A 20527-nucleotide genomic window follows, 5' to 3' on the forward strand; every position below is an offset into this window, starting at 1 on the left:
ATTTTGCTGAGTGTATAAGCAGAAAATTACTACCAAAGTAAACATTATAAAGCAAGAATAGCAGTCAAGAGAATCCATGATCATGCACAACTGAGAATATCCAGACGATGCACTCTTCTTTGAAATAGTCCTGAAGTGGGAGGAGACTCTGGGTTTGACTGAAGCATGACAAGCTACCCCAAGTCTTTTTGCTCCCTAGTCATGCTTATGTCCAGAACCCTCTGCCCAGGGATCTCCCTCTCTGAAGCTCTGAGTTTGGACTTTCAAACACTTAATAAAGGAGTCCACCTGTAGTCCTTCTGAAACCCTCAGGGAATTTTCTGCCTCCTTTTAACCATTTAAATTCAGAGAAAGAGTCTTGTTGAAAGAATCATTTTTTTCCTTACTTTATTTGCTTTTCCTTTTTGTATGTCACTTCATTTTCTTTAATTAATTATGGTTAGCATGTACATTGTTCTTTAAGGTTTACAAAATATATGTTTCTGTTTTTCTGTAAAAGAAAAGGAAAGCACTCTGTGTGTTCATCTTATGCCCCCAAATAAGGGAGTTAGTAACCTGACTAGTAGAGGATTTATTATTTTAAAACCAACTATGGGAAAATGGTGGTGGTGTTGACACTTTTCTTAATAGTAAGAAGATGCTAAAAATCTATAAAATGTAACAATTTAAATGTAAATAATAAAATTAAGGTTCTTGTTATTATATTAATCTTAATATAAGGACAGCCTGGTTTTCCCACAGGGAGAAATAGTATGAAAAATAGACATTGTCAGTGACATCGCCTCAGGACACGTGTTCAAAACATTTCTAGAGAAGCGGAAGGAATTTTCTCAAAAGGAGTCAGAGGAAAGACTGAAGTTCAAACCCTTTCCTTCTATTTTTTTTGGTACTGAGATTTGAGCCCAGGGGCACTCTACCATTGAACTGCATTCTCAGCCTTTTTTCTTTTCTTTTCTTTCTTTGTTTTGTTTCGTATTGTTTTGTGTGTTTTGAGACATAGCCTTGCTCAGTTCCCATGGCTGGTGTTGAACTTAGATCCTCCGCCCTCAGCCTCTCAAGTTGCTGGGATTACAGGCCCACACCATCACACCCAGGTCTTTCTTCACTTTTTGATATATGCCCTGTAATAACCCCATTTCAGTTTCTTATTTTAGCAGTAATACATTGTATTGAATTTGCAAGATTTTCATATGTGTGCATGTGTGACTCAAAGGAAGAAGGGTTTTGACAGTCTACGTAATTTTCATTTTCTGTGCTAAGCCATATATATAAATATATATATAAAATCTTATATATTTTAATTTTTAAAATTTTATATTTATATGATGTATTTTAAAATATGAAGAAGTAAAAATTTATGTAATACAAAGAAATACATACTTTAATATATACATATAATATAATGCTTATGTATTTCTACATGTCAGCTCATTTTCTGAAGCTTTAAGAGAATATGAAGATGGGGGGGTAACTTATAAAGAAAAGATATGTATCTCTCACAGTCCTAAGGATTGTGGGAAGTCCAGTATCCAGGGCTGGTATCTAGTGAGGGCCTTCTTGCTACTTGAACCTTGCATGGCAGAGTGCATCACATGGGGAGAGGTCATGTATGAGAGAGAGGAAGAGAGAGATCTTTTATAACAATACTACTCCTGTAATACTTAGTGCACTCTAGGATAGCGGCATTAATCCTTTTGAGAAGACAGAGAACCCTCATGACCTAATCACTTCTTAATACCATGACAATGGCAATTAAATTTCAACATGAGTTTAGGAAGAAGCATCCAAATCATGGAGATATATGTATATTAGGTAATGGCAACATTAAATAATTAACAGAACAGACAATTCAAAGGTATTTTCCCTTAAAAAAAAAAAAAAGAGAGATTTGGGACCATTGTTTCTATTTCGAAACAGGAATCAAAAACTATCTTTTATGAGCACCTTTTACAAAATAGTTTCTTAGCAACAGAAATGCAGCTTTTGTGTCTTATAAATCATTTTGGTGCTTGTGCTGGAACTCTTATTGACCAGTCAGTCTCAGTGGCAGTAGGAGTAACATGTACTAGGCCATGTTCTTTGGGTTTTCAAAGCAGTAATGACCAGTGGACCTTCCTTGAGAATTCCTGTAGTGAATTCTAATTTTAATTTCCTGGCAGGTCTGGTTGACAATCATTAAACAATTTTAATCTCTCAGATTAGTTTTAATTAAAAGAACAGCTCACCACTGCTCTTCACATGTGGCGATGAGTTCCGTGCATGTCGACTCCTGTGATTCTCTGTGTTGGGCCAGCATGTCACTCACAGTGAGGCTTTCTTTTTCCTCCTTCATCCTGCCCCTCCCATCCAGCTCCAGATCTTACTGGAATTGCTTTCTATTTCCCCACAGTCCTCACTCTCCTCTTCTGGGTCCCGGTCTCAGTTTCTCTGCTGCCTTCTACACCTTTCTCCAGACTTTCTTTTCTGTGTACACTTAATGCAGAAAAAAAAAAAACATACCATATCCTCTCATGCCACAGGAGTCAACTCAGAAGACTTCTGTGATCTCTGAAGGCGTAGGAACTTCTCCCCACCAGCGAGCAATCAATCCTGCAGCAACAAGCACCAGATGGAAGTCCTCTTGTCTCTAATTTTTGTCTCTAATTCGTCTGACACACTCTGCCTGGAGATAGTTTTGGATCCTTTCAGGTTGAGGGCTCAGCCCTCAAGACTGGCCCTCCTATGCATTTCAGATGCCAATCACAGCCCCAGGTTGTGACCTGTGCTTCCGAGTAACTGTTAAATTGCGGTTGTCACAATCAGGTTTGCTTGAGCATGTAGGGGACTCAGAGAAACACTGGCTTATCCCAGAGCACATTACAAAGGATATAGATGAAAAGATGCATAGCGCAAATTATGAGGGGAGCGACTTTGGCCATACCACCCTCCAGGAGCTCCATGTGTTCAGCTTTTATTTAGGATTTTTTTGGAGACTTAATTACATAGATACGATTGATTAAATCATTGGCCATTGATAATCAACTTAACCTCATCCCTCCGCCCCTCCCCAGAGGCTAAGGGATGGAACGAAAAATTCCAGCCCTTTAATGTGACCTTCATCTTTCTAGTGATGGACTCCTTGCTGAAACCAAGTAGGTGAGGCCAGCATCAGTCACTTCAGCATATCAAAGATACATCATTTTGAAGATTATAAGGATTTTAGGTGTTACATGCCAGGAAACAGGGACAAAGACCAAATATATATTTATATATATATATATATATAAATATATATTAAAATAATATCTATTTATATTTCACAGCACCATAGACTGTAGGAATGATTTTCAGACTTGTGTTGCTTTGCACAATGCACCATGTTCAGGAACTGGGGTTCCCTCTCTTAACTCTGCATACAACTTCCATTCCTCAGTCACTCTCTTAAGGCGTGCCCCTTGACTCTCTTTAACATATTAATATTACCTAAAGTTGTAGCTGTTTAAAGGAGACAGACCACCTTTAAATGTTGACTCTTAATTGGAATAACATTTTATGATGCTCTGTACAGCTTTTCCATGCTTCAGCTCGTCAGGATTCATTAAACAAATTATAGTCCCACTCAGAGAACTTAAAAAAGGATTAATGTGCTATGTATGGGGAGACATATTTCCTAGTTCATGGATTTGTAACCATTTGGTGTATTTCTATAGGAACATGGTTCTATTTAACCTTTCTATGGCACTGCATCTTCCTAGGGAGGAAATCAGACTGCGACCGTGATTGCTTTGTGTTCAATGAAGGATTTCAATTTAGCTCAAGAGACCTGTCAGCTGGCGATCAGAGATGTTGGAGGCCTTGAAGTTTTAATAAATTTACTGGATACGGATGAAGTCAAATGTAAGGTGAGTGGTTTTTTCACAATGGTTGAGAAGTCTTGGACCCACCTTCTCATGGCTGTCTTTGAAACTGTAGGAGGCTGCTGGACCTTGCTGAACATTTCTTGTCTTTATCTGCTATTTTTGCTGACCGTCAACCTGCTTTTTCTGTTAGGGATGCTCTCTCCTCCCTGCTTCTCTTCTTTCTCTTGCTCTTTATCTGGAATGATGAATGTTTATTTACATAAATGAAGGGAAATAGGAGGATTGTGTAACCCCTGGGAATGGAAACTATTTCTTAAAAAACTTAATTGGGGAAGGATTTTAGGTAGACTTGAAATTTTTGAAAATATAGCTCTGGTTGTGTATTAAGCACTCATTCATCTATCATTTTTTTCCCATGTAGATTGGTTCATTAAAAATCCTGAAGGAAATCAGTCATAATCCTCAAATCAGACGTAATATTGTTGACCTTGGTGGCTTACCAATTATGGTTAATATACTTGATTCTCCATATAAGAGTCTGAAGTGTTTGGCAGCTGAGACCATTGCAAATGTTGCCAAGTTTAAGAGAGCCCGGCGGGCTGTAAGACAGCATGGGGGCATCACCAAACTGGTGAGTACCACTGACGTTCTCAGGGGCACGGAGCTGCCACCCACACGGTCACTGCCTCCTGGCCTTCCTGGCCACTCCAGACATTGAGTAGCTATAAAGGCATGCTGTGGGAGTCTTCTTTTTGTGTCATATGTCCTTAAGAATTACTTCTATATGTTTACATTAGCAAGTGTGTTCAATCTCATTTTTTCGAAGAAACAGAAAAATTTAAAGGAGATGTGATTGTCAGATATGGCATTGGTGGGGATCCATTTGTGCGTATGAACAGAGATGGTAAGAGAGGGTGAGACCTGTATGATGGAAAGCAGGCTGGAAGCCCTGGCCTCTGATGTGCTTACTGTGAAGACTCTTCCATAGTGACAGTCAAGTTAGTTAGAAATCTGAGAACTAAAAGTAGCAGTCGTTAATAATGTTCAATAAGTAAAACAATGTGTAGGATATCCATGAGACACATCTGTAGTCAGCCATTAGTACTGTGTTTGAGAAGACTATTGAATAAAAGGAATAAAGTGTGTATTATTTAATATTATATAAAATCATAACGGATAAGTTTTTAATGGTTGATGTTTATGATCTCAATTTATTTTAATAACTAGGAATAGAGTCCATTCAACCACTGAACTACATCCCCAAACTTTTATACTTTTATTTTATTTATTTTTTTTTATATTTATTTATTTATTTTTAATTGTATACAAATGGGATACATGTTGTTTCTCTATTTGTGCATAGAGTCAAGGCATACCATTTGTGTAATCATACGTTTACATAGGGCAATGATGTTTATTTTTTTTTCCCTTCCCCCCCACCCCTCCCACCCCTCTTTTCCCTCTATGCAGTCCTTCTTTCCTTCATTCTTACCGCTCTCCTTATCCCTAACCCTAAACCTAACCCTAAACCTAATGCTAACCCCTCCCAACCCCCATTATATGTCCTCATCTGCTTATCAGTGAGATCATTCGTCCTTTAGTTTTTTGAGATTGGCTTATCTCACTTAGCATGATATTCTCCAATTTCGTCCATTTGCCTACAAATGCCATAATTTTATCATTCATCATTGCGGAGTAATATTCCATTGTATAAATATGCCACAGTTTCTTTATCCATTCATCAACTGAAGGGCATCTAGGTTGGTTCCACAATCTGGCTATGGTGAATTGAGCAGCAATGAACATCGATGTGTCTGTATCTCTGTAGTATGCTGATTTTAAGTCCTTTGGGTATAGGCCAAGGAGTGGGATAGCTGGGTCAAATGGTGTTTCCATTTCAAGCTTTCTGAGGAATCTCCACACTGCTTTCCAGAGTGGCTGCACTAATTTGCAACCCCACCAGCAATGTATGAGTGTTCCTTTTTCACCACATCCTCGCCAACACCTATTGTTGCTTGTGCTCTTGATAATCGCCATTCTAATTGGGGTGAGATGAAATCTTAGGGTAGTTTTGATTTGCATTTCCCTTATTACTAGGGATGTTGAACATTTCTTCATATATCTGTTGATTACTTGTACATCTTCTTCTGTGAAGTGTCTGTTCATTTCCTTAGACCATTTGTTGATTGGATTATTTGTATTCTTCGTGTAGAGTTTTTTGAGTTCTTTATAGATTCTGGAAATTAGCGCTCTACCTGAGGTATGGTTGGCAAAGATATTCTCCCACTCCGTAGGCTCTCTCTTCACATTTCTGATAGTTTCCTTTGCTGAGAGAAAGCTTTTTAGTTTGAATCTATCCCAATTGTTGATTCTTGCTTTTATTTCTTGTGCTATGGGAGTCCTGTTAAGGAAGTCTGATCCTAAGCCAACAAGTTGAAGATTTGGACCTACTTTTTCTTCTATAAGATGCAGGGTCTCTGGTCTGATTCCGAGGTCCTTGATCCATTTTGAGTTGAGTTTTGTGTAGGGTGAGAGATAGGGGTTTAATTTCATTCTATTGCATATGGTTTTCCAGTTTTCCCAGCACCATTTGTTGAAGAGGCTATCTTTCCTCCATTGCATATTTTTGGAACCTTTGTCTAGTATGAGAAAATTGTATTTGTTTGGGTTTGTGTCCATGTCCTCTATTCTGTACCATTGATCTACCTGTCTATTTTGGTACCAATACCATGCCGTTTTTGTTACTATTGCTTTGTAGTAGAGTTGAAGATCTGGTATTGCAATACCCCCTGCTTCGCTATTGCTACTGAGGATTGCTTTAGCTATTCTAGGTTTTTTATTCTTCCAGATGAATTTCATAATTGCTTGCTCTATTTCTGCAAGGTACATCATTGGGATTTTAATTGGAATTGCATTGAATCTGTATAGCACTTTAGGTAGTATAGCCATTTTGACAATATTAATTCTGCCTATCCAGGAACATGGGAGATCTTTCCATTTTCTAAGGTTTTCTTGAATTTCTTTCTTTAGTGTTCTGTAGTTCTCATTGTAGAGGTCTTTCACCTCTTTTGTGAGATTGATTCCCAAGTATTTTATTTTTTTCGATGCTATTGTGAATGGGGTAGTTTTCCTAATTTCTCTTCCTGAAGATTCATCACTTATGTATAAAAATGCATTGGATTTATGAGCATTGATCTTGTAACCTGCTACTTTACTGAATTCACTTATGAGTTCTAAAAGTTTTCTGGTGGAATTTCCAGGTTCCTCTAAATATATAATCATGTCATCAGTGAACAGGGATAGTTTGAGTACTTCTTTTCCTATTCGTATCCCTTTAATTTCTTTGGTTTGTCTGATTGCTCTGGCTAGAGTCTCAAGGATGATGTTGAATAGAAGCGGTGAAAGAGGGCATCCCTGCCTTGTTCCAGTTTTTAGGGGGAGTGCTTTCAGTTTTTCACCATTTAGAATGATATTAGCCATGGGCTTAGCGTAGATTGCCTTTACAATGTTAAGGAATGTTCCCACTACCCCAATTTTTTCTAGTGTTTTGAGCATGAAGGGATGCTGTATTTTATCGAATGCTTTTTCTGCATCTATTGAAATAATCATGTGATTCTTAACTTTAAGTCTGTTGATATGGTGAATGACATTTATTGATTTCCGAATGTTGAACCAACCTTGCATCCCTGGGATAAAACCCACTTGATCGTGGTGCACTATCTTTTTAATATATATTTGTATGCGATTTGCTACAATTTTGTTGAGAATTTTTGCGTCGATGTTCATTAAGGATCTTGGTCTGAAATTTTCTTTCCTCGATGTGTCTCTGTCTGGTTTAGGTATCAGGGTGATATCGGCTTCATAGAACGAGTTTGGGAGGGTTCCCTCCTCTTCTATTTCATGGAATAGTTTGAGGAGTATTGGAATGAGCTCTTCTTTAAAGGTTTTGTAGAACTCGGCTGAGAACCCATCTGGTCCTGGACTTTTCTTTGTTGGTAGGCTTTTGATGACCTCTTCTATTTCATTGCTTGAAATTGGTTTATTTAAGTTGTGTATGTCCTCCTGGTTCAGTTTAGGTAATTCATATGTCTCTAGAAATTTGTTGATGTCTTCGAGGTTTTCTGTTTTGTTTGAGTATAGATTTTCGAAATAGCTTCTAATTATGTTTTGTATTTCACTCGTGTCTGTTGTGATGTTTCCTTGTTCATTCCGAATTTTAGTAATTTGAGTTTTCTCCCTCTTGTTAGTGTGGCTAAGGGTTTATCAATTTTGTTTATTTTTTCAAAGAACCAACTATTTATTTTGTTAATTTTTCCAATTGTTTCTTTTGTTTCGATTTCGTTGATTTCGGCTCTGATTTTAACTATTTCCTGTCTTCTACTACTTTTGGTATTGGTCTGCTCTTCTTTTTCTAGCGCTTTGAGCTGTAGTGTTAAGTCGTTTATTTGTTGATTTCTACTTATTTTTTTGAATGCACCCCATGAAATAAATCTTCCTCTAAGTACTGCTTTCATAGTGTCCCAGAGATTTTGATATGATGTGTCTTTGTTCTCGTTTACTTCTAAGAATTTTTTTATTTCCCTCCTGATGTCTTCTGTTATTCATTCATCATATAATAGTGTATTATTTAATCTCCAGGTATTGGAGAAGTTTCTGTTTTTTATTCTGTCATTTATTTCTAATTTCAATCCATTATGATCTGATAGAGTACAAGGTAGTATCTCTATCTTCTTGTATTTGCTAACAGTAGCTTTGTGGCATAAAATATGGTCTATTTTAGAGAAGGATCCATGTACTGCTGAGAAGAAAGTGTATTCGTTCTTTGTTGGATGGTATATTCTAATAATGTCCGTTAAGTCTAAATTGTTGATTGTGTTGTTGAGATCTATAGTTTCTTTATTCAATTTTTGTTTGGACGATCTATCCAGTGGTGAGAGAGGTGTCTTAAAATCGCCTAGTATTATTGTGTTGTGGTCTATTTGATTTCTGGAATTGAGAAGGATTTGTTTGACGTACGTGGATGAGCCAATGTTCGGGGCATAGATATTTATGATTGTTAAGTCTTGCTGATTTATGCTTCCCTTAAGCAGCATGTAATGTCCTTCTTTATCCCTTCTGACTAGTTTTGGTTTGAAGTCCACATTATCTGAAATGAGAATGGATACTCCAGCTTTTTTGCTGTGTCCGTGTGCATGGTATGTTTTTCCCCATCCTTTCACCTTTAGTCTATGTGTGTCTCTTTCTATGAGATGAGTCTCTTGCAGGCAGCATATTGTTGGATTTTTCTTTTTAATCCAATCTGCCAGTCTGTGTCTTTTGATTGATGAATTCAGGCCATTGACATTCAGGGTTATTATTGTGATATGATTTGTATTCCCAGTCAATTGACTCATATTTGTTTTTGACATGATTTGGTTTCTCCTTTATTTGGCTATTCCTTTAGGCTAGTTCCTCCCGTTGCTGATTTGCATCGTTGTTTTTCATCTCTTCCTCATGGAATATTTTGCTGACAATGTTCTGTAATGCTGGCTTTCTTTCTGTAAATTCCTTTAGTTTTTGTTTATCATGGAAGGATCTTATTTCATCGTCAAATTTGAAGGTAAGTTTTGCTGGGTATAAGATTCTTGGTTGGCATCCGTTTTCTTTCAGGGCTTGGTATATGTTGTTCCAGGCCCTTCTAGCTTTTAGGGTCTGGATTGAAAAATCTGCTGATATTCTTATTGGTTTCCCTCTGAATGTAATTTGATTCTTTTCTCTCGCGGCCTTTAAAATTCTGTCTTTATTTTGTATGTTAGGTATTTTCATAATAATGTGCCTTGGTTTGTGTCTATTGTAATTTTGTATGTTTGGAGTTCTATAAGCCTCTTGTACTTGGTTTTCCATTTCATTCTTCAGATTTGGGAAATTTTCTGTTATTATTTCATTGAATAGATTGTTCATTCCTTTGGTTTGTTTCTCTAAGCCTTCCTCAATCCCAATAATTCTTAAATTTGGCCTTTTCATGATATCCCATAATTCTTGTAGATTCTGTTCATGATTTCTTACCATCTTATCTGTTTGGCCAACTTTGCTTTCAAGATTAAATAATTTGTCTTCAATGTCTGAGGTTCTGTCTTCCAGGTGTTCTATCCTATTGGTTATGCTTTCTATGGAGTTTTTAACTTGGTTTATTGTTTCCTTCATTTCAAGTATTTCAGTTTGTTTTTTTTTCAGTATCTCTAACTCTTTATTGAAATGATCTCTTGCTTCCCGTATTTGGTCTTTTAACTGTTGATTGGTGCGATCATTTAATGCCTGCATTTGCTCTTTCATCTCCTCCTTCAATGCCTGCATTTGCTCTTTCATCTCCTCATTAGCTTCCCTGATCGTTTTAATTACGTACATTCTGAACTCCCTTTCTGACATTTCTTCTGCTGTGCTGTCATTGGGTTTTATTGATATAGTATCTAGGTTTGTTTGGGACATTTTCTTCCCTTGTTTTCTCATATTGGTCAGCTGTCAGTGGGACCCTGAGATATTGCAGTTTTCCGCTATTGGCTTATAGTGTCCCGGTAGATTTCCAGTGTATCACCTCCCAGCCTTCAGTAGCCTGATGTCTTGGAGGAATCTGATAAAGCAGCGCATCCGAAGAAAACTGCCCCTAGCCCCCTACTGGTTCCACGGTTTGGAACTGGTTCTGTGCGGAAATGCTCTCACTGTGGGCCTGCACCTTGCAGCTGGCCGTGTGGGAGGAGCCCACTGCCGGAGTGTGGAAGGCTACCTTGGGAAGACTCTAGCTGCCCTGCCTGGCTCCGATAAGCCACCTCTATCTGGGCCTGCTACCCGGGCCGAGCTTTACCCAGTGGGCAGACTCACCTGTGGCTCTATTTCAGTCCGAGTCTCTCAATGCCTCCCCTTCTTAACTCCTGGGTTCTGGAGAGACTGGGGGTGCAGTCACCCTCTAGGCTGCCATCTTGGATCGCCCCGTGAAGAGAGCCTGCAGCCGGAGTGGGCAGAGCGCCTGAAGAGGTCTCTGGCTGCCCTGCCCTGATCCCAGAGGCTGCTTGCAGATCGAAGCTCTCCGTTGGTTCGGGGACTTGTGGCTGGTTCTATGTAGAAAACCTCTCACTGGGCGGTCTGGTCTGAGAAGCTAGCCTTGAAAGGCACCTCCCACCGCAGGGGTCCAGGCTACTTGGGGAGGTCTCTGGCTACCCTATCCTGGTCCCTGAAGCTGCTTGAGTGCCGGAGTACGTTGCGCTGCAGTGGCTCCGGGACTCGGAGCTTGTTCTGGTCAGAAAGGCTCTCACTAGTGGGCCAGTTCCGTTCCGAGAACCTGGAGAAGCTGGCTGTGTGGGCGGGGCCCACCGCTGGAGTGCGCAGGGCTGCCTGTGGATGACTCTAGCTTCCCTGCCCGGCTCCGATAAGCCACCTCTATCTGGGCCTGCCACCCGGGCCGAGCTTTACCCAGTGGGCAGACTCACCTGTGGCTTTATTTCAGTCCGAGTCTCTCAATGCCTCCCCTTCTTAACTCCTGGGTTCTGGAGCGACTGGGGGTGCAGTCACCCTCTAGGCCGCCATCTTGGATCGCCTATACTTTTATTTTGATACAAGTTTTTCCTATGTTGCCCAGCCTGAACTTGAATTTATATGATCCTTCTGCCTCAGCCTCCTGAAGAGTTGGGACTGCAGGTGTGCACCAGGCTCAGCTCTGATCCCAATTTTTAAAGAGCTACACACAAGCATGTGGCAAAACACATGCAAAATTAAAAGTGGATACACAAAGCTCACAAGGGTTTTCTCTGAAATACTGATATTATTAATAGAAAAAATGTTTTTTGACATTTGCCAGTTCATCTTCTATGTGTGTCTTACTTTTATAATAAGAAAAAATTATTTCAGTAGCTATCATCAAAAGAAAAGAATATATCAGCATTCTGCTCATACCCTTTGCAGCCAGGTGTGGTGGTGCATGCCTGTTATCTTAGAGACTTAGGAGGTTGAGGTAGGAGGATCATAAGTTTGAATTAGCCTTAGCAAATTAGGGAAAACATGTTTCAAAATAGAAAAATGAAAAGCCTGAGGAAGTAGCTCAGTGGTAGAGCACCCTGGAGTTCAATCCCCAGCACCAAAATAAATAAATAAATAAATAAATACAAAAATACATAAATAAAGCACAATGTAGAAATGTGTTTTGGTCCTCCATAGTAAGGATTAATATATATTTGGTCTCTCCCACAGCTTTTAATTTTCTGGATTGTCTCCATTTCTTCACCTAAAATTCCTTAACACATCTTAGTGTCTTTCACAGTGTTTGAACCCCTGTCTTACACATATAAAGGGTTAATATCCATTGGATGAATGTGAATTTTAATGTGAATATGTACAATGAGAAGTGTGTTCAGAAATTTACTAAAAGATATTTTGTGTGTTCAGTTGTCATCTGCAAAATTCTATAAGATATAATTGCTTCAAAATGAGTTAGACATATTTGGATAGATGGATGAATAGATATGTGATAAAACAAATAAAGCAGATTTTATAGAATCTAGGTGGTGGAAATATAGATATTTATTGTGCAATTGCTGTACAATTCTATTAGTTTTTCTTTGAAATTTTTCATAATTAAATGTTGGGAGGAATGTAATTATTACTATGATTATTATTATTCTGTTTAAATACTGAAATCAAATGGTAGATTAATGTGGTTGTTGACTGAAACCTCTCCCATTAAATCATAAGAATGAATAATGCAAAATAAAACTGAAACATGTTTGTTGAGAGTTTTCTGCATCACATTTGGGGGCCTGGTATTTGAAAATTGTACTTATCCAATCAAGATAATAGCACACATTTTAATATAATTTTAAATGATAGCTAAATTAGAAACAGGAATGACCAATAATGGATAGACCAAGAATGATAGACTTGCAATTTCTGGGTTGAGAGCACACCTGGGAAAGATTAGGATTTGGGATCTGCTTTTTGGTTTGCTAGGCATGTGGAATGGGGTTAGGTAACATATAGATAATAGTTCCCAACTAAAACTGGAAGTAAGGAAGATGACTCAAAACAGAAGTGTACCAATGGCTTGTTATACCCTCAGAGCAAGGGCCCCGAGTTTAGGGTCAGAGCAGGTAGGGTGATACTGGCCACAATGTGTTTTGGGTACCAGATGGATGTCAGTCTTGGAAGACAGGGCAATAGATGACAGGGCAAAAGACACAAAGTCTGAGAAAGCAGAAAGCATCCATCTAGGGAAACATTACAAGGTCTAAGTGATTATGTGAACATACCAGTGCTGTCACTACCATGACCCGTTTCCATGTTCCTCTTACCTTTTCTGGACACTTCCTAAGTGGCAGTGTGGAGGTAGGTACAGGATCAGGTAGTGGGAAAAGAAATGAATGTACCTCCTTGACCCTATCCATGTCACGATCTAATGGTGGAAGGAGTGTGGGGGTAGGGAGGATATAGACCTAAGGTGTAAGACTTATGGTGAGCTTCAGGTGTCTAATTGAAGCCAGTACAGGGAATGGTAGAGGAACAGAGGAGGGAATGGTCAGTTGATTCTACCAGGAGGAAGAAGGTCTAGAAAGACTGAAGAGGGAAGATGTTGCTTACTGAGGTTTGGGGAGGTAAGTTTTGTCAGACATACCCACCAGGGAAAGGCATTGCAGGAAGACAAAAGTATGCTGATAAAGACCCAGAGCTGGGAAACAGCATTGAGTGGGAACTGCCATTGACTCAGTGTGGCCAGAGTCAAGGTGAGATGGGCCAAGTAGCAAGATAGAGGTGGAAGGCCATGATGCTCACTCAGGGCTTTATTCAGTGAGTTAGAGTTTGGACTTCATTGTGATAATGAGGGAATAGCTACAGCAGACAGACACTCTTATGTGGTCTGCCCTGTGTTCTATACCATTGTCTTAGAATTTCTTTCCTGCATTGCTATCCCGTTTGTATTCTGTAATTAGAAAGTGTGTAAATACTCCTTTCCTTCCCATGTTGGACTCTGTCTTTCCTTGAGCCATAATGAGACCATAACTGTCTACTTGACTCATGCTAGTCCCAGGAATTTGGAATTGGGATTGAGAGACTGCTTAGCCTGTGTTACTCCTTTCTAAACTGGGATGAGGGTCGGCATGACTAGGTGGGCAGTATCCATGGAATTTGACCAACAGACAAAGAAGAATGGAGTAGATAATGGTGCCAGTGTCCCCAGATAAAGATGGTGAGCCCAGAAGAATGGGAAGCAGCTTCTTGTGGTTCCAGTCACAGCTCTGGGAGGCCTGGCTTTACTTCCTTGGGGAGCAACCTGACATACTGCTGTAACCTTTTAGTAAATTGCCTTTCCCTTAAGGTCTTCAGTGACTTTGATTATTGCAAAGGAAGGGGAGGATGTTGGCAGCTGTACCATTTGATTCAATTGGTTTTGGTAACACATATGGAAGGCTGTGTGCTTCCTAAAGTTCTCATGGTATTAATGGGTTTAGATCATTCATTTCTCATTAGAAAGTTCTAACAGTTTTAGGAAGCCTAGTTTTCTGAGATACAAGAAAGACTAAGAATATTTTTTTATAAATATTATTAATGTAAATATTAGAGCCATATTAAGAAAATACTATCTTGGTGAGATTTTCTAGTGGGAAGGAAAGAAAAGAGCTCCCAAATCTGAAGGAAGTTTTCTTGAAGGGTTTTGTTTGTTTCTTTATTTTTACTGGTTGCTGTGTAGTGTAAATGTTGATTTTTAAAAGATGATGACAAAGGCGAGCTTGGTAGCAACCCTGTAGCTATTGAAGGGTGAATTAAGTTTTATTTTAAAGATGTCCAAGTTCGTTGCATTCATCTCTTCTTGTAGGTTGCTTTACTTGACTGTGCACAGAATGCAACAGAACCAGCTCAATCAAGTCTGTATGAAACCAGAGACGTGGAAGTGGCTCGCTGTGGGGCTTTGGCACTGTGGAGTTGCAGTAAGAGTTATTCAAATAAAGAAGCCATTCGTAAAGCAGGGGGCATCCCTTTGCTGGCTCGGCTACTGAAGACTTCTCATGAAAACATGCTAATTCCAGTAGTGGGGACATTGCAAGAATGTGCATCAGAGGTACACAAACCAATTCTGCTTCCTTTCCTTTCTTACCTTGACTTTCTTTAGTTAAAAATAATATTTTTAAGATCATATAGCCATTAAGGATTTTTTTTTCAGAATATTAGCTTTCTGTTAGAAAAAGATCAAACTTTGATGTTGACTAATTCTCTTATTGTATAGATATGTTCAACTTAGACTTCAGTATTTATTTACTTAGGGAGTTTGCTCACCATTATTATTAATAAATGTAAATAACTACTTATATTCATGCATTTTATACACATAAATATTTAAGCTCATATTCCTAGGAAAACTACCGAGCCGCAATCAAAGCTGAAAGGATCATTGAAAACCTGGTAAAGAACCTAAACAGTGAGAATGAGCAACTGCAGGAGCACTGTGCCATGGCCATTTACCAGGTAGGAGAATCACTCTTGCACCTCTGTTGGTGTTCTTTCTCATGTAGCTCAAAGCAGTGTCTCTAAACACATAACTTTTCTCTGGGGAGGGGACTCAGGAATCTGCATTTTAAGAAAGCATCTCAGAGATGTTCATGTCCGTTTAGTTCTGAGAACCACTGTCTGCTGTAATGGTGGATACTGTATCCATTGTATATGTCAGAGAAAAACATGCTTCAATATATCTGCTTGCTTAAACTTCTACAAGACACATATATCTATGTTTCCTAAAACAATTTATTTAGTGTGTAATCGCTAAATAAGTACCTGGTGCTCCTATATTGCTTTATGTGTGGCCTATTCAAACATAGTAATCTTGAGAAATGTATCTCCTGTCAAACCAATTGGTGTGTGTTCCTGTTTTATCTTTTTATTAGTTTTTGTATTTTAATCTTCATTAACTTTTTGTGAAGTATAAGATTCATAGTCTACCAAAAAACAATAATAAAGAGGGAAAGATGGCCTTGACAAATGAGTGTCTGGCTCATTCTTGAACACACCAGCTTCTACCCATTTAGAGCAGACTTCCTAGAGGAAGATACCCATGACTCGTTTCAGTAGGGGATTGGATTCATTTCCTGGCTGCCATAACAAAGTACCATAGATTGGATGACTTAACCAAAATTTATCTTCTCATAGTCCTGGAGGCTGGAAGTCTGAGATCAGGGTTGGTTTCTTCTGAGGTCTCTTTCCCAGGCTTGAAAAAGAGGCCTAATAGATGGTCATCTTCTTCCCATGTCTTCATGTGATGTTCACTTTGTGTGTATGCCTGTATCAATCTCTTCTTACTAGGAGACCGTCATATTGGATTAGACCAATCTTGATGATCTCCTTTAGCTTTAATTACCTCTTTAAAGACCCTGACTCCATATATAGTCACATTCTGAAGTACCAAGAGGACTTTGACATATGAATTTTGAGAGGACACAATTCAGTCCATAACAAGAATTTACAGCCTTGACTTATACATATCACTCATATGAGAAACCATTAAGAGTTGGTTAGAAATAGTGACTGATTTTTAAAATTTGCCACTGAACCAGAATTGGTAATCATACTCAGAAGATAAACATAGCAAGTTTATCTCTGTGGTGCATTACAATGAGGATTTCTTCTAGGGACCCTCATAGATGGCACATGACATGCCTCTACATAGCCTAGCGTCAGAAAACAGTTGTATGCTTGGGATAATAGGCAAATCTATACTGAATTTATCATGTGTTGGCTCTTTAACCTGAGAATAATAATCAGTTGGGGATATTTATACAGACGATATTTATTTCAGAGGATGAAACAAACATGGGCAAATGTTTGAATAAGATGTCAGGTACTACTGATGGGAATCCACTGCTCTGGGCACAGAAACTCTACTGAGAAAATTCTTTGTCTTCAGGTTTCAGGGGTCATTTGAGGTCTGACTAAATCCCTGTCACTTGTCTGTCTTCTCTACTGCATTTTCCTAAAACTCTAAATGTCTCACTATATACATTCTTCTCCAAGAATGGGAGTTTTGTAGGTTTCTTACTGAACTTTGCCTCTAGCTCTGTAGATGCCCAGGCTACCCCAGAACTAGCTTGGGAGAATTGCCAAGTTTGTAGAAACTGCTGTGCATTCCCAGAACCATGGAAAGGGAGACATATCATCAGATAATGTTGGTATGGGAAAGAATTATATTTTGCTTGGATACATCTTCAGAAAATGATACTTTGTGAAAAGAAGTTTCATAGTTTCTATGCTCCTTGACTTATGGAATTATATCCCCATAACCCCGTGATACATTGAAAATATTGATGTTCATTGAAAACTCCTAACCTACTGAACATTATTACAGTTTACCAACACAGTCTACTGTAGCATATTGGTTGTTCACCATTTTAATTGTGTGGATCATTGAAAGATGCCGCTCACTACTGCTGCCCAGCATCATAAGAGTATTGTACTGCAGATAAGTAATCCAGGAAAGATAAAAATTCAAAATTTGAAGTGTGGTTTCTACCGGGCACATGCCACTTTCATGCCACTCTGAAGTTGAAAAATCATAAGTGGAACCATCATAAGTTCAAGACAGCTGTAGAATGGCAACTTGCCAGCAATTGTTGAATGCTGGAGATGCGTTACCACTGACACCCTCTAATTTGACTTTTTGTATAGTGTGCTGAAGATGAGGAAACCCGTGACCTGGTGAGGCTCCATGGAGGACTTAAACCCCTGGCCAGTCTACTCAATAACACTAAGAATAAAGAACTGTTGGCTGCTGTCACAGGGGCGATATGGAAATGCTCCATCAGCAAGGAGAATGTGATTAAGTAAGAGAAGGCACTCAATATTCTGTGATAAAGATTTGGCCAAGGAAATACATTTTTGGAATTTCAATGCTGTTTTCATAAAGGGATGAATCTAATGTTATTCAAGGATGCACATTCTGGGTTAAGTTGGCAAGATGAAGGAATCCTCAGAAATTCAGGGCCCCTCTCCACACCCCACCACCAGACAATGATTGATGTACCTCAGTAGGGTGAAGGGCTTTGCTGACATGACCTTTCACTGTGAATAGGCTGTTTGGCATACAGACAGTCATTTAAATCAGAAGTAGCTTTGATATTTTCTGCAGGAATCTATCAAGGTGAAGGGATGAATTTCTCACTGAATCTTTAGAGATGAAAGTGTTTTCATTCTTTTTCCTCTTCTAAAGATAAACAGATGAGTCAGCAGAATGCCAACTAACCACTCCTGGAGTAGTTGTTTTCAAATGTGATTTTTTTGATATTTTATTTTAATATGTTCATAAATTTTGTTATTTCAAAGTGCCTGTAAAATTTTTATTTATTTTAATCTTCAAATTTATCTCTTTTTTATATGTTTAGAGTTCACACTTTCAATGAGTATTCTGAGGCAAGTCCTTGTCTCCATCTGATGAGTTCCCTTAACAGGAAATTCATGTGTCCTGATTCAGAATAAACATATTTAACAAAGAATGTATAATGAAGTTGTGATAAGATTAGGGTTAGCTCAGCTAATTAAATTTTTATCTTAATTAGAAGTTCCACCAAATTTCAGCAGTAAAAATTCAGCTGCATTATGATACTTGAAAGTACTGCTGATATTTATTAGAAAGGGAAAAAAGTTCTATTGAGAAACTATTGATTTTTGAATATCTACCTTTAAATATCATACTTTCTTTTAGCTTAAAATATAATTAAATAATCAATGAAATTGCATGACAAGAAAGATGCTAAAATGTATAATGGTTAATATTGAAGATATCTGAAGTCGACAATTTTTTAAATGTAAGTAGCACAAGCTACTAATTCTGGGAGGCTTATTATACCCAAATTGGTGCGGAGAAGTTGTGTTTAATGTGTTTAAAAGCAAAAATGTGTCATTTGTTTTCATGAAATCCTTAGTGTACTTTGTCCATGTAAGATCTCCTCTCTGTAAGGTGGGGGATACTCTGAGCAGAACGGAATCACAGAACTCATATGTGGTCATAACCATGGCTGTCTTAGAAGCTGTTAGTTTAGTGACCCAGGCACAGATCTGGAGCAGATGGCTGGCTGTGGATGGCAGCCTCATATTTACCAAGCTTCAGATTGGCCAACTGATAATGGGAATTCAATAGCGTCTACATTGTAGGGTTCTGTAAGGATTGAATAAGAATGTGGTTTTAGCTATTAAAGAAACATTATTTTCAGCATAAACCTAGCTGATAATTGCAATTAACTAGTAGTCAAATGTCTCATGCTTTTGTGATGATCTTAGGTTTCGGGAATACAAAGCCATCGAAACTTTGGTGGGACTTTTAACTGATCAACCCGAGGAAGTGCTCGTGAATGTGGTGGGGGCCTTGGGAGAGTGCTGCCAAGAACATGAAAACCGAGTCATTGTCCGGAGATGTGGAGGCATTCAACCACTTGTGAACCTCCTCGTTGGAATAAACCAGGCTCTTCTTGTGAATGTCACAAAAGCAGTTGGTGCTTGTGCAGTAGAGCCCGAGAATATGGCGTAAGTACACTTGGAGGAGGAGAGATTTTATATGCTCATTGCAGGACACCTTTGGGTGGTCATAGAATAACATCATCACTTGGAATTGATGTGTAAAGATGATGAAAACATAAAATGTGTTATAAGTAATTACAAGTTTACTGAAGCATGACTTATTGAGCCAAAATGTTACTTTGGAAGAAATAGAGGGCAGAGCCTGGCATTTGGAAGGATTTCCAATAATTGCTAATGAAATTCCCATGTGGAAACCTTAATGCAATCAACATATTTCTCTCCTCCCAGAGAAGAATTCTCTCTCTTTATCTACCTAGGGTACTGTGTAATTGTAGTAGTGTGCTCGTAGTATCCTACTTCTTATTCTTGCTGATTCAGCTGAGTACCTAACAAGAACTGCAAACTGTGAAGGGAAAAGACAAAGGATTTTAATCTCTGCTCTTAGTCCTCAAGCAAATTGTGGTCTATATTGGAAAGAAGACTTAAACATGGATCAAAAATACCCAGAAACCTAATTGTATCTGTGCCAGGTGTGGTGAAGCATAATTGCATCTGTGCAAGGTATGGTGGCACATGCCTGTAACCCCAGTGACTTGGGAAGCTGAGGCAGGAGGATCAAAAGTTTGAGGCCAGTCTCTGCAACTTAGTGAGACCCTGTCTCAAAATAAAAAATACTAATATCTTGGGATGTATCTCAGTTACGAAGTGCCCTGGGTTCAATCCTTAGTATCAAAATAATGAAGTTGTTGATGATGATGATAATAACAACAATAACAATAATTTCACCTGTACTGAACTCGTACAGATATTTTTCTTATCATTGTTCCCTAAACTATGTAGTATAACAACTATTACATTGTATTACATATTGTAAAAAATTTAGAGATGATGTAAAGCATATGGAAAGATATGCATAGATTATGTGCAAATACTGCACCATTTTATGTAAGGGACTTGAACATCTGTGGATTTGGGTTTCTTTGGATGGCCTGAGAACCCATCCTACGTGGATACCAAAGGACAATTACTTATCTTTATCTATATTTGTATTTCTATCTATATCTATCTATTATAGGAGTTGATTCTTGGAACTGTGAGGTTTGGTGAGTCCAAAATCTTATGTAGTAGGCTGGCAGACTGGAGACTCAGGAAGGAGTTGTAGTTTGCTGGTA

General features: G+C 38.5%; 1 protein-coding gene across 3 annotated transcripts in view; it reads left to right on the plus strand.

The window, feature by feature from the left end:
* The window catches only part of Odad2 (outer dynein arm docking complex subunit 2), a 189894-nt gene that overhangs the window by 58042 nt on the left and 111325 nt on the right, over window positions 1-20527 (plus strand). For all 3 annotated transcript variants that reach the window (XM_047521167.1, XM_047521169.1, XM_047521168.1), the window contains exons 11-16: window positions 3735-3881; window positions 4261-4470; window positions 14674-14916; window positions 15210-15320; window positions 17511-17665; window positions 19119-19361. In XM_047521167.1, coding sequence (XP_047377123.1) covers window positions 3735-3881; window positions 4261-4470; window positions 14674-14916; window positions 15210-15320; window positions 17511-17665; window positions 19119-19361 — 1109 coding nt within the window. The remainder of the gene's footprint in view (window positions 1-3734; window positions 3882-4260; window positions 4471-14673; window positions 14917-15209; window positions 15321-17510; window positions 17666-19118; window positions 19362-20527) is intronic.

Source organism: Sciurus carolinensis, chromosome 12, assembly GCF_902686445.1.
Source record: "Sciurus carolinensis chromosome 12, mSciCar1.2, whole genome shotgun sequence".
In the NCBI taxonomy this organism is placed as follows: Eukaryota; Metazoa; Chordata; class Mammalia; order Rodentia; family Sciuridae; genus Sciurus; species Sciurus carolinensis.